The following is a 14,747-nucleotide window of genomic DNA, read 5'->3' as shown; positions in this document are numbered from 1 at the left end:
AGATGGCATGTCCATAATAATCCACTCTAAGCCTAGTGCTGTGCTGGCCCAGCCAGACCATGCACCTGGCACCACTCCACCCTCCTAGCAGCTCCACATCATAGTGTGTGTGTGTGTGTGTGTGTGTGTGTGTGTGTGTGTGTGTGTGTGTGTGTGTGTGTGTGTGTGTGTGTGTGTGTGTGTGTGTGTACATGTGCGTGCATGCATGTGGTGATAGTCCGACTGAGTGGAAATTCTAGCTGTTCTCGCGCGTCACACATTGGTCGATGTTATTTGCCTGACATTATCAATACTGTCTACCCAATCAATATAGATGTACAACTTGGCGGAAGTTCAATTCCCGCTTTTACAAAAATGTATATGAAATCAGTCACTCATCTCTTGCTATAATATTCACTATTGAACTTCATTCAATAACGTTCAATTAATCCGAAAGGTTACTCTATAGGACTGCTGTAGATTCAGCCTCAAGGGGCGGACCGTCCTCTCTGTGGGCTAAGGTTTTAGATCGGAAGTAATTCGTCTGCGCGCAAGGAAGAGAGTTGTTTACAAACAGAAGAGAAAGTTGGACATGTAGCTAACTCGAGACAAACAGTTACGAAATAGCCTAGAAGAATGCATCACCCAAGTTTTACACTCATGGGTTTTTACTTTAAGTAAGTAATATGTTACGGTTTGAAAATTAAATATGATAGATTTAGATTTAAAGTTTGAATAGTCAGCTGTGCTGGCTAGCTTGCTAACATACTGTTAACGTTAACTCACCTGACAGACATCTGATTCTGGCAGTTATAACGTTATATTGTTACTTTAAGAGCACAATATAACGTTATAACTGCCAGCTAGCTACCTCGGTCAAAATGTGTTTTAATGTGTCATAATTACAGACATTTCTTCTCTCTGGAACAAGCAAAGTTTTCTGTTTTCATTTGTTCCCGGATGTTGTCGTTTAACGTCATTAGTTAGCGAGCTAACAGCTCGAGCCAGACTCTGAGACCCTGTTATTCAAACCTTGGGCACGAGGGAGTCAGCAAAGCTCCCTACTAGTCAACAATGGTATGTTGTGATGTCTTTGGCTTGGGTTACAAGGAGAGGTGTGTGTGTGTGTGTGTGTGTGTGTGTGTGTGTGTGTGTAAAACAGGTCACGTGGTTGTGTGTGGCACGCTGATGTTTGATGTATACCTCCTCCCTCCTGTCTTCCAGGTAGCTGAGTAAGAGGAGCAGGTGTGTATGGTTGCAGGTGTGAGAACCCACCCGGGGTCAGATGTCAGAGGAAGGGGGCAAGCTGACGCTGAGGCGTCTTGAAGGGCCGATCCACAAGTTCACTAAAGTAGCCCTGCCGACAGACCTAGAAAGACTACAGAGACACCACAGCAATATACTGAAGGTAACACACACATATACACACACACGCAAACATATACACACACATATATATACACACGCAAACTCAAATCACCGACCATTGGAAGTTACCGAAGAACCACACACAGAGAAGCAGCAACTGAGCTTGTTATTGTCTTACAGTTCCAGCATAGTGGACAATGGGATCATCTTCATCAGGAGCACATCAATGCCAGCCGCACTGTGCAGGTAAAACATAGACACACGCACACTGGCCTTGTGCTGAGTATATACACTATGTTGTGACTGTGTGCTGTGTGCCTGCAGGAGATCAGGAGTGTGTATGTCAAATTGAGTGTGTGTTTTAAAAGGGTCTGTGTGTGTGTGTAAAGTGCTGCACAGTGTGTTTTCACAATGACACCACCATGTCTCTGGAAGTGAAGGATTCACCCCCACCTCCTTCCCTCACATGCACACGCACACACACACACACACGCACACACACTCAAAACACACCATTCCCTCAAACCCCTTGGGAGGGGCAGAGTGCTTTCCTGTGTGGCGTGTGTGTGTTTCTGTCTGCTGGGCTGGGTGTGTGTAAGGAAGCTGAAGATGGGTGATGATACACAAGGACATGCAGCACAGATAGAGCCTAAGAGAAGTAGAGAGAGAGCCTTTCTTGCCACCCACTCTCTAGGCAGGAAGTGAAGTCTCTAGCAGGAAGTGGGCTCCTCTGCTTTCTGTATTTCTGTCTGCACGCCTCTATTTTCATCCATCACTCATCTATTCATCCCTTTCTCCTAACTGTGAATATGATTATAGACCCCCCTCTCTGCTGCTCATCCCTTTGAGGGAATAGGTTAGGTAGTTTAGACGGCACACTACAGATCACTTCCACACTCCATTCCCCCAGGGGGCAGCAGCAACCTTGTCCAGGTGGTTGATAAGCACATTCGGTGCTGTCAATTAGGGTGATCGTCAGTCAGAGTACCAGCTCGGAGAGCCTGCTGGTTTGTTTTGGGGTCTTTTAGTTTGGGCGTGTCTTTGCTATTTTTCCTTCTTGAACATATTTATGTTTAGTCACCATCTGAACAAATAATAATCCACTTGGACCGGCCGACCAAGAGGTGAAGACGGAGCTGGCCCTGGACCTACGGTAAGGTAGCTGTCTCCTGGGTACATACATTCACACCTAGACGCATACGCTGATTTTTCACACAGACACACGTCAAATCAGGTTACAGACCAGTTAACTAGTCCTAAGACCCTCTAGACTTAGTGAGTGCAACAATATTAGCAGGCTAGTGAATCGGTTTCGTAACGCCCTGTGTGTGTGTTGGTGTGGCAGGGCCTATTTAACAACGTGTGCCTGGTTTCACTTTCTTTACTGTGTGTTTGTCTGCAGAGATGGAGTCCTGCTGCTTCACGTGCCTGTCTGTCCCCCACTGACTGACTGGCTGACACACACAGTCACACACACACTCCGCTGGCTGAGTGACTGACTAACAAACAGCGGTCTCAGGGCCCCCCCCTCCATATCCCCTTCCCCCCAGAGACGACAACAGCCTGAAAACACACAAATATGGACCAGTTACACACTCCTACACACCTTTCAATCAGTAGCCCGTAGTTCTGTAAATGCCTTTTGCCCCAAAAAATTACAGATTTTTAATAAATCCTCTTCGATTTATTTCCTGTTTAGGGGACCTGCGTGGTTCTGATACCGGTTCTGACTGAAATGTTTGCTTATAAATCGATCGAGTTGGCTTGCATTGAGCAGTAGCCCTGATTCTTACAGACACAGTAGTATGTCTCTTCTGCCTGTATGAAGCAGCATATGCCTGGAATCCTTACACCGTAATGCAGCGAGGGGGAGTGGTTTCATCACTGTACCACATTCAGATCGATTTATAGCCAGTAGTCTAAAATAATGAATAGATTTTAAACAAAACCCACTTTCTGTTTGTGATAGACGGACACTATTTATATGAGATGAAAAGCCTAACGAGTTCAGGAAATATTCACAGTGGTGGGGGCAGACGTTTTGATCAAGAGACCTTTAGAAAATCTGCCCATTTTCTCTAACAATAACTATACAAATATGTATTATACAGAAATCTTATAGTTAGTCGTTTTATAAATTGATGATACTTGATATTTAGAACAAATAAGTCATTTCAAGCCTTATTTATACAGTTTAGTTATAGGATATCCATCATATAACATATTTGTATCATGTTTGTGCTGTGTACTTGATCGTGTGTCTTGAAAAGTGACTATACCTCACCAGTCTAACTGTTTTACCAGAAAGGTGACAATTGAACCTTAGAGTTTGCAGCATTACTAGTTATTGTTTATGGCCCTCTCATGGTAAATCATTACTTTAGGGGATTAAGTAGATTACATTTAAGAGGTTTTAACCAACCTTCTCCAGCAGCGCAGAGAGTTCATTCACCTGTTAATGTTCTTATTGTTGATCTTTGTGTTGTGTTCTTTGTGTGTGTGTGAGTGTCTCTGTGTGTGTGTGTGTGTGTGTGTGTGTGTTATCTGTGAAGCATATGCTAACAGGTCTTTAGCGTTCTGACAGGTGTGTCTCCCCGTGGCCATAGCGGCTCAATGCTAATCCAGTCTGCAGCTGTGTGTGTATGTTTATTCATCATGTCTAATTAGCGTGGGAGCATCTATTGGTCATAACCTCCTGACCCCTGCTCTGATCTGCCCTGGGGCTGATGGGTACAACCAGGGGAGGCGATCTGACACCCTCCTACTTCCCCCTTCTCACTCCTCCTCCCAGCAGAGACACTGGAACCTGTCTAAGGGTGTACTTCTCTCTCTCTCGTGCCTCTTTTTTTAATCTATCTGTTGGGAAGTTGAACTACTTGTTGAACCTCTCTCTCACTCTCCCTCTCTGTAGCAGTTGAGGGCTAATGTTAGAGAGATGGAGAAGCTGTGTGGACGTGTCCGCCCGGAGGACGGCCCCGCCCTGGAGAGGCTGGTTCAGCCAATCAGAGACCGAGCATCTGCTGCCGCGCAAGACTTCCTACTGCTGCATTCTAACCCCGCCCCTCTGCCACAGGCACCACGCCCCCCAGACCACTCATCCGCAGGTAGCACCGCCCCCTTCCCCTCTATTCAATACATCAGTTTATTCCATTCTATGGCAGCCATGTTAGCTCTTCCTTTATTGACCAATAAACCAACTAATAAATCATCTAAATGCTCATTATGAATTTGAGAATTTCAGAAGCAGTAACATGTCCAGATGTAAAGTTGGTCCCTCTGGTTCTCACTGACCTTGTCCATTAGATGGTTCCCATGGTGATGATGTGGGCAGGGAGCCCCCTCCTGTCAATCAAACGCAGCTCCTCCTCCCAGTGATCCCCCTCAACGAGAGTGCTGCCGAGTCCTGGGACACCCTGGAGGAGGTGGGAATATTTGGGCCCCTTGTACTGTATTCACAAATTGTCTTAATAATAGATTAAGAGATCATAATATTTATTCATGTCTTTAATATGTCATATAGTAGGTTTTTGTTTGTGTGTTATTGTTGCTGTGTTAATATGAGTTTGTTTTGTCAGGACCTGAAGGAGCTTAGCGGTTTGGTGACAGAGTTCTCTCTGCTGGTCCATGTGAGTATGCTATGTACAGTGCATTCGGAATGTATTCCCCTTGACTTTTTCCACATTTTGTTACGTTGGAGCCTAATTCTAAAATTGATTCAATTGTTTTCCTCATCAATCTACACACAATACCCCATAATGACAAAGCAAAAACTGTTTTGTAGACATTTTTGCAAATAAAAACTGAAATATCACATTTCCTTAAGAATACTTTGTTTAGTACTTTGTTGAAGCACCATTGGCAGCGATTACAACCTCAAGTCTTCTAGGGTACGACTCTACAAGCTTGACACACCTTTATTTGGGGAGTTTCTTCCATTCTTCTCTAAAGATTCTCTCAAGCTCTATCAGGTTAGATGGGGAGCGTTGCTGCACAGCTATTTTCAGGTCTCTCCAGAGATGTTCGATCGGGTACAAGTCGGGCTCTGGCTGGGCCACTCAAGGACATTCAGAGACTTGTCCCGAAGCCACTCCTGTGTTGTCTTGGCTGTGTGGTTTTCATCAAGGATCTCTCTGTACTTTGCTCTGTTTATCGTTCCCTCAATCCTGACTAGTCTCCCAGTCCCTGTAGCTGAAAAACATCCCCACAGCATGATGCTGTCACCACCATGCTTCACCATAGGGATGGTGCCAGGTTTCCTCCAGATGAGGCTTGGCATTCAGGCCAAAGAGTTCAATCTTATTCCAGCAGACCAGAGAATCTTGTTTCTCATGGTCTGAGAGTCCTTTAGGTGCTTTTCAAATCAAATCCAATTTTATTGGTCACATATACATGGTTAGCAGATGTTATGCGAGTGTAGCGAAATGCTTGTGGCAAACTCCAGGTGGGCTGTCATGTGCCTTTTCCTGCGGAGGGGTTTCTGTTTGGCCACTCTACCATAAAGGCCTGATTGGTGGAGTGCTGCAGAGATGGTTGTCCTTCTGGAAGGTTCTCCCATCTTCACAGAGGAACTCTCGAGCTCTGTCAGAGTGACCATCAGGTTCTTGGTCACCTTCCTGACCAAGGCCCTTCTCCCCCGATTGCTCACGTTGGCTGGCTGGCCGGACGGCCAGCTCTAGGAAGAGTCTTGGTGGTTCCAAACTTCTTCCATTTAAGAATGATGGAGGCCACTGGGATCTTCCATGCCGCAGACATGTTTCGGTACTCTTTCCCAGATCTGTGCCTCGACACAATCCTGTCTCGGGGCTGTACGGACAATTTCTTCAATCTCATGGCTTGGTTTTTAATCTGACATGCACTGTCAACTCTGGGACCTTATACAGACAGGTGTGTGCCTTTTCAAATCATGTCCAATCAATTGAAATTGCCACAGGTGGACTCCAATCAAGATGTAGAAACATCTCAAGGATGATCAATGGAAACAGGATGCACCTGAGCTCAATTTCGAGTCTCGTAGCAAAGGTGCTGAATACTTATGAAATTAGCAAAAAATATATAAAAAAAACTTTTCATTTTGTCATTATTGGGTATTGTGTGTAGATAGATGACGACAATTTTTAAAATTTAATCCGTTTAAGAATAAGGTTGTAACATAACAAAATGTTGAAAAAGAGAAGGGGTCTGAACACTTTCCGAATGCACTGTATGTACTGTGTGTGTGTGATTGAGTGCTGACAAGGTCAGCAGACAATGCCTTTCTGGTGTCTAATGAGACAGGATGAATGACAGGGACAGGGCTACGTAACACAGATAGCGTGCTGCGGCTACGCTAACCATGCTGTTAGCACACAGGGCAGTGAGGGCACTGACAGACAGTGTAGTGAGCGACAGCTAGCCTAGCGTCTGTCTGTCTGGTTGGATTCATGCTGGGGCTCCTTAGAGAGCAGGTCACAGCACAGGTTACTGGAGTGGGGCTGCAGGCAGGTGTACTGCTGGGGGAGGGGGGATGGTAGAAAATGGGCCATAGGGGAGAGGTGGGAGACGAGAGAGGATAGGAGAGAAGGGGGCTGTGTGTCCATGGGGAGAAGAGAGGAGAGTGCCGTGGGAGAGAACCCAGGCAACAGGGCGTATGGTGGGCCAGGAGGAAAACAGACAACTCCGATTATCACTCTATCCTCTGGGAACGAAAGAGCGATAGGAGGGAGAGTGGGAGGAAGGGAGGGCTTAAACATGGTGAGAGAGGAGGGCAGAAAGAGGTGTAGAGAGAGAGATTTAGGGAGGGAGAGAGAGAGACGAGACCGAGAGGAGATTGTTTTGAAGGAGAGAGCATAAAGATGTTTTAGTGCTGTGGTCTCTCTGGGGTGACTGGTGTCGTTCAGGGACCAATACTCAGCCTCTCAACCACAGGGTAAACACTGCTGTGTGTTGGTGTTTGTACCTGCCTGGGGGTTTGAGAGAGAGAGGGAGGGAGAGAGGCGGACGGAGACAGGCAAGTTGAGATGTTCAGACGCAGCCTGCTAGTGTCTGACTGAAGCACTCATCTCCCCCTGTTACACTGGCTGGAGCCTAGAAGCTCCACATCCACCAACAACCATACATACATCTGGGGTTTAAAGGGAGGGAGGGTGAAGAAATGGGAACCGAAGTGAACATGAGAGTGGGGGAGAGATGTGAGGACTGAGGCGAGGAGTAAAGGCGTCAGCATGCTTCGGTTCAGAACGAGTGTGTTCGCATAATCCCTTAAAAGACCTTTGTTTGAAATACCAAGCAGATCTTAGTCGCGCAATTTTACATCCAAGATGTTTGGTGCAGTCTCCTTGAATGACATCAAACATTTAATTGAAGAATCCCTACTGTTGACCAATCACAGATGAAGGGGCGTAGACTTCGGCTACCGACTTCGGCTTGCCTGGAGAAAATGTTTTGTTAGCACGGCCGGAAAAACCCTCACCGAAGACCAAAACTAACAAAAGCGTTACAAAATGCAGTCATAATATATGCGCGGCTGGGAAGCATGCGGACACCTTAAGGGAGAGGAGAATGTTGGAGGGAGGGAGAGGACTGTAAAGGAGAGGAGGGAGTTAGGGGGCAGTAAGGGAGAGGGAGGGAGTTAGGGGGCAGTAAGGGAGAGGAGAATGATGGAGAGAGGGAGAGGACTGTAAAGGAGAGGAGGGAGTTAGGGGGCAGTAAGGGAGAGGGATGGAGTTAGGGGGCAGTAAGGGAGAGGAGAATGATGGAGGGAGGGAGAGGACTGTAAAGGAGAGGAGGGAGTTAGGGGGCAGTAAGGGAGAGAGAGGGAGTTAGGGGGCAGTAAGGGAGAGGAGAATGATGGAGGGAGGGAGAGGACTGTAAAGGAGAGGAGGGAGTTAGGGGGCAGTAAGGGAGAGGGAGGGAGTTAGGGGGCAGTAAGGGAGAGGGAGGGAGGGAGAGGACTGTAAAGGAGAGGAGGGAGTTAGGGGGCAGTAAGGGAGAGGGAGGGAGTTAGGGGGCAGTAAGGGAGAGGGAGGGAGTTAGGGGGCAGTAAGGGAGAGGGAGGGAGTTAGGGAGAGGGAGGGAGTTAGGGGGCAGTAAGGGAGAGGGAGGGAGTTAGGGGGCAGTAAGGGAGAGGGAGGGAGTTAGGGAGAGGGAGGGAGTTAGGGGGCAGTAAGGGAGAGGGAGGGAGTTAGGGGGCAGTAAGAGAGACGAGGGACTTAAAAAAGCTCAGGATTGATCATAGTTACGACTGAAACCGCTACAGAAAATGTATACCTGTTGTCTGAATATTGTCTATCCATATGTAATAAGTAGCTAATGTAAAAAGGTACCATGTCCATAAAATGTATATAGTATGTACATATAACAACAACAACTACAATAAGGAAGGAGAGAAGGATGGATGGTGTCCAGCACACAGGGAGAGAGGGACATCTGCCACTCTGAATATTTCATGAGCTCCTCACAATAACACCCCCAGACCCCCTCCTGCCCCAATATAACCCCCCCAAGACCCATTCCTGCCCCAATATAATCTCCCCAGACCCCCTCCTGCCCCAATATAATCTTCCCCAGACCCTACCTTTTCTACTTTACACCTGCATCACATACAGACACACATACAGACACACACACACACATCTGTGTTGCTGTGTTCGAGAGGGACCAAGTCAGCGGTGTGTGTCTCCAGTGTATAAACCCTGTGTGTGTGTGTGTGTCAGTCCCAGCAGGAGAAGATTGACAGCATAGAGGAGAACGTCAACACAGCAGCAGCCAACGTGGAGGAGGGGACCAGGAGCCTCGGGAAGGTGCGTGTGAACGTGTACACGTGTGTGTGTGTGGTGTTTGGGAGATCGATGGCACTTTGCCTCCCAGCCATTCTACAACGTTTGTCCCTATTGATCCAGCAGAATACGGAGGAAAGCTGCAATTAAAGAAATAGAGAGAATAGATGGAGAGAGGGGTTAAGAGGTACAGTGATGGAGGGAGGGAGAGAGGGGTTAAGAGGTACAGTGATGGAGGGAGGGAGGGGTTAAGAGGTACAGTGATGGAGGGAGGGAGAGAGGGGTTAAGAGGTACAGTGATGGAGGGAGGGAGGGGTTAAGAGGTACAGTGATGGAGGGAGGGAGAGAGGGGTTAAGAGGTACAGTGATGGAGGGAGGGAGGGAGGGGTTAAGAGGTACAGTGATGAGGGAGGGGTTAAGAGGTACAGTGATGGAGGGGGAGAGGGAGGGGTTAAGAGGTACAGTGAGGGAGGGGGGGAGAGAGGGGTTAAGAGGTACAGTGATGGAGGGAGGGAGGGGTTAAGAGGTACAGTGATGGAGGGAGGGAGAGAGAGGGGTTAAGAGGTACAGTGATGGAGGGGGGGAGGGAGGGGTTAAGAGGTACAGTGATGGAGGGAGGGAGAGAGGGGTTAAGAGGTACAGTGATGGAGGGAGGGAGGGAGGGGTTAAGAGGTACAGTGATGGAGGGAGGGGTTAAGAGGTACAGTGATGGAGGGAGGGAGGGAGGGGTTAAGAGGTACAGTGATAGGGGGAGGGAGAGAGGGGTTAAGAGGTACAGTGATAGGGGGAGGGAGAGAGGGGTTAAGAGGTACAGTGATGGAGGGAGGGAGGGGTTAAGAGGTACAGTGATGGAGGGAGAGAGGGGTTAAGAGGTACAGTGATGGAGGGAGGGAGAGAGGGGTTAAGAGGTACAGTGATGGAGGGAGGGAGGGAGGGGTTAAGAGGTACAGTGATGGAGGGAGGGAGGGGTTAAGAGGTACAGTGATGGAGGGAGGGAGGGGTTAAGAGGTACAGTGATGGAGGGAGGGAGGGGTTAAGAGGTACAGTGATGGAGGGAGGGGTTAAGAGGTACAGTGATGGAGGGAGGGAGAGGTTAAGAGGTACAGTGATGGAGGGAGGGAGAGGTACAGTGATGGAGGGAGGGAGAGAGGGGTTAAGAGGTACAGTGATGGAGGGAGGGAGAGAGGGGTTAAGAGGTACAGTGATGGAGGGAGGGAGAGAGGGGTTAAGAGGTACAGTGATGGAGGGGGGGAGGGAGGGGTTAAGAGGTACAGTGATAGGGGGAGGGAGAGAGGGGTTAAGAGGTACAGTGATAGGGGGAGGGAGAGAGGGGTTAAGAGGTACAGTGATAGGGGGAGGGAGAGAGGGGTTAAGAGGTACAGTGATAGGGGGAGGGAGAGAGGGGTTAAGAGGTACAGTGATAGGGGGAGGGAGAGAGGGGTTAAGAGGTACAGTGATAGGGGGAGGGAGAGAGGGGTTAAGAGGTACAGTGATAGGGGGAGGGAGAGAGGGGTTAAGAGGTACAGTGATGGAGGGAGGGAGAGGGGTTAAGAGGTACAGTGATGGAGGGAGGGAGAGAGGGGTTAAGAGGTACAGTGATGGAGGGAGGGAGGGGTTAAGAGGTACAGTGATGGAGGGAGGGAGGGGTTAAGAGGTACAGTGATGGAGAGAGGGGTTAAGAGGTACAGTGATGGAGGGAGGGAGAGGTTAAGAGGTACAGTGATGGAGGGAGGGAGAGAGGGGTTAAGAGGTACAGTGATGGAGGGAGGGAGAGAGGGGTTAAGAGGTACAGTGATGGAGGGAGGGAGAGAGGGGTTAAGAGGTACAGTGATAGAGGGGTTAAGAGGTACAGTGATGGAGAGGGGTTAAGAGGTACAGTGATGGAGGGAGGGAGGGAGAGAGGGGTTAAGAGGTACAGTGATGGAGGGAGGGAGAGAGGGGTTAAGAGGTACAGTGATGGAGGGAGGGAGGGAGAGAGGGGTTAAGAGGTACAGTGATGGAGAGAGGGGTTGAGTAGGGGGTGTTGTATGGAGAGTGCAAGGTGTGTGTGTGGGTGCAGGAGGCGAGGAGAGGTATGAAGGGCTATTTAATAGCTCTTCAGGAGCAGCGTTTGGCCTCCCACTGTTGGCTCAATACACACACACACACACACACACACCCCCTCAGAATAAAGTCAGACTGACAGCTCAATACCCACAGACATATTACAAGCTCAGTGTGGTATGTCGTGTGAGTTCTATACGGCTGAACAGATGCTGCGCGTACACACCTGTTTGTGAGTCTAGTTGCAGCCAAAATATCACAATATTTAAAAATGTGGTCTATTTAAGCGTAAATGTACCACCTCTCACCCCATGTTTTAAATGGAACTTCAACTCAGTTCAACTTCCTGAATTGATGAAGTTGAAATGGGATTGAGCCCACATTGAGGTCCAGAATATTCTAGGGTATGGGTGTGGCTGTGCTGTTAAGGGATCCTGAGTGGCGCAGCATCGCAGTGCTAAAGGCATCACTACAGACCCGGGTTCGATCCTGGACTGTATCACAACCGGCTGTGATCGGGAGTCCCATAGGGCGGCGCACAATTGGCCCAGCGTTGTCTGGGTTAGACGTTTTGGGTTGAGTTTTTTGGGCTCTTCGGGCACAATGTTTTTTCTGCTCGGCAACCCGAAGTTCAAAGCCGAAGTCTACGCTCCTTCGTCGATTGGTCAACAGTAGGGATTCTTCAATAAAGTCTTTGTTGTCATTCAATGAGAAACGACTCGTTTTCATGCACATTTTTTCATTAAGAAATACCGCACCAAACATCTTAGTTAGATGTAAAATACCGCACCAAACATCTTAGTTAGATGTAAAATACCGCACCAAACATCTTAGTTAGATGTAAAATTCCCCAACAAAGATCTCCACGTCAAAATTAGTGACAGATTTCTTGAGTTATTTTAGATTAATTCCGACTATTTTGAGGAAGTGTATTCTGGCTACGGCATCTCTAAATGGACAAATAGTACTATTGCTGCTTTTTTCTCATTTTTCAGGTCTTTTAAGGTAGTATGCGTGCACACTCGTTGGGCTAGGCTTCAGCCGAACTGAAGCATGCTGAGGCCTTTAGAAGCAGTGTGTGTACATAGAAAAGAGTCAGACACAGCAGTGTGTGTTATGTCATCAGGCCAGGTGCCATTACACACACCCCTGCTTTACCAACACCCTGTACTCTGAACTTTCAACTTACCTCTGGTTAATTAAAATGACCTTCGCTGCCATGAGGTGAGGGGGTGGGAGGGCGTTTGAACTGGATCCATTTAACTGTTAATCTGTTAATCAACCGTGGGAGGGGGTAGTGTGTGTGTGGCGGAATGTTCAGAGGAGTCACTCATTTACAGCCATCAGTCTGAAGGAGCGTCTTCCTCTCTGAAGATAACAGTATTAATAAACACACACACACACCTCATTTCTCCCATTTTAATAAATGTGGGTAATTAAAGTGTACAGCTTTGATGATGGTGTGTGCGCATGTGTTGCTGTTTGTGTGTGTGTGTGTGTGTGTGTGTGTGTGTGATCATGAAAGGCCAGGTAGATCTGAAGACTTCTCGCTTACTGTGTGTCTTAGAACATCAAAGGAATAACACCCCCTGAGTGTGTGTGTGTTATATGTGCGTTGATTTGTCCCAAGCAAAGTTTCTTCTTATTTCCTTGTCTTTTTAATTGAATTTAAGAATCTTTATTGGCATAAAAAGTGAAGAAACCTAGACTGTCAATGCATGTAGTGACTCGTCTATCCCTCTGTCCTCTCTCCAGGCGGTGGGCTACAGGCTGACAGTGTTACCCGTGGCGGGGGCAGTGTTAGGGGGGATGCTGGGTGGGCCGCTGGGCCTACTGGTGGGGTTCAAGGCAGCGGGGGTGGCAGCAGCGCTTGGAGGGGGGGCTCTGGGGTTTGCAGGGGGGAACCTGGTCCAGAAGAAACGCAGAGCTAGAGTAGAGTCCCAGATGAACCAGCTCACTGCACCCCTTACAGAACCAGAACCACCGCTGGACAAGAACAAGTGACCTCTGATTGGTCGTGGAGGGACCTCTGACCTCCAGAAGCTTACACTGGTCCAGGTACTGCCCGACTACATTGCAGACGCATGCTAGAGCTTACATATCAGCTAACCACATCATATGATATAGCAATCTGATGCCCGACTGCACAGTTGAAGTGGCGCACAACCATTGGTTGATGCAATGCAACGCCTGCGCATCTAGTCGGGCAGGAACTCAACCAAGATATCCCTCAGACTAACTGACTGTCCGCTCGAACAATCTGTTGTTTGACCAATAGATTTGCTCTCTTTACTGTGGTAATAAGGAACTCCTCCTCCTTCTCGCTGCCAATAGACCGAGGAGAGGCCTACTGTGAAGAGAAGCCTGCCACTGGGATCTACCACTTCCCAATCAATAAGACTTTTAAACATCGTAGGAGAGCCTTGTTAAGGACCTGAGTGTGAAAGGGAGGTGTGTGAATGCTGTGTTAGTTGAGTGTGATGTATGTATATATGATGAGTCTGTTGGCTTTGTATTTAAAACTTTAAAGTGACCTTCACATTTTTACAATATAAATGAAATAATTTTCCTTCCAAAATCTTTTAAATATGTTAAAAAGCAGCTTTTCTGTGTTGGAATGGTGTGGACGTATACTGATCTTAAAAATATTCATGCGAGTAGACCGCTGATTGGCCAGCTCATCCTCCTCAGGATGACATCATCCTCTGAGGAAACAGCAAGTTTTGAGATATGTTTTTTTTGTTCTACAATTAATATTTTGCCCACAAATACAGGTATAGGATGAGTCAACATTACAGAACTTTCACTGCACAGTTACTTTAAGTGTATGATTATATATTATGAAAAGATGTGCATTATTAGTGGCAAACACTACAGCCTGCCTAGTTTTGTAACATAAGTCATGCTGTTTGGTGCCTTTTAGTACAGACGGAGAGATGGTAGTTTTAAAGTCGTGTTTCTTGGACAGACTGTCTTAACTACCCTCAGTCTTTATCAAATACACACTCAGTGCCAAAGCCAGACACTGCCTGGGTCGAGCAGTCACCCATCTCTCTCATGAACTTATTGATGTTTGTCTCTGTGTTGATCTGAGTCTGCTGCTCTGCTTAGAGTATACAGCTCATTAACAGAGGGAGGAGGGAGAGAAGAGAGAGGGAGGTATAAACAGCAGTAAATGTCAAGACTGTGTCCTGGTCTGAACCCTGCTGGAGAGGAGAGGCCTGCTCCCTCTGACAGACTGGAATGTGTCAATTTGACAGACTGGGGACCAGAGAATGAGTGATTGAGAAAGGTTAGAAGGATAAACACAGCTGTCCTGGGTGTACCAGGTAGAAAGTTGTGATGTGTGTGAGGACAAAGTTTCCCACCTTAAAAGTGCCACCAGAGAAACAGGTCACACCTGATGCCATCTACTACAACAGTGACCTCTGAACTCAGACCGGGACCAACTAAATATGGATGCTCTTAATCTATGTGATGATTTACTGGGGTTTTATATTGCCAAAGAAAACCAATAAAATCTGCTTCTGATGAAGGAATTGTGTGTGTGTGTGTGTGTCAAGAGTCTTCTCTGTAGAACTGAACAAACAGACTCAACACACA

The 14,747-nt window shown here is 47.5% G+C and overlaps 1 protein-coding gene across 1 annotated transcript; it reads left to right on the top strand.

The window, feature by feature from the left end:
- Positions 1–500: 500 nt before the first annotated feature.
- LOC120031471 (syntaxin-17-like) lies at positions 501–14,688 on the top strand. Its single transcript, XM_038977247.1, has 8 exons — positions 501–656; positions 1,204–1,387; positions 1,528–1,593; positions 4,259–4,451; positions 4,651–4,769; positions 4,923–4,973; positions 9,039–9,125; positions 12,900–14,688. The coding sequence occupies exons 2-8, from the start codon at positions 1,265–1,267 to the stop codon at positions 13,146–13,148; spliced, it is 888 nt and encodes a 295-aa protein (XP_038833175.1). The 5' UTR covers positions 501–656; positions 1,204–1,264; the 3' UTR covers positions 13,149–14,688.
- Positions 14,689–14,747: the final 59 nt, after the last annotated feature.

The sequence above is a fragment of the Salvelinus namaycush genome, chromosome 37 (assembly GCF_016432855.1).
Source record: "Salvelinus namaycush isolate Seneca chromosome 37, SaNama_1.0, whole genome shotgun sequence".
Taxonomy (NCBI): Eukaryota; Metazoa; Chordata; class Actinopteri; order Salmoniformes; family Salmonidae; genus Salvelinus; species Salvelinus namaycush.
The sequence above is the reverse complement of the archived record's forward strand: the minus strand, read 5'-3'. Positions and strand labels throughout refer to the sequence as shown.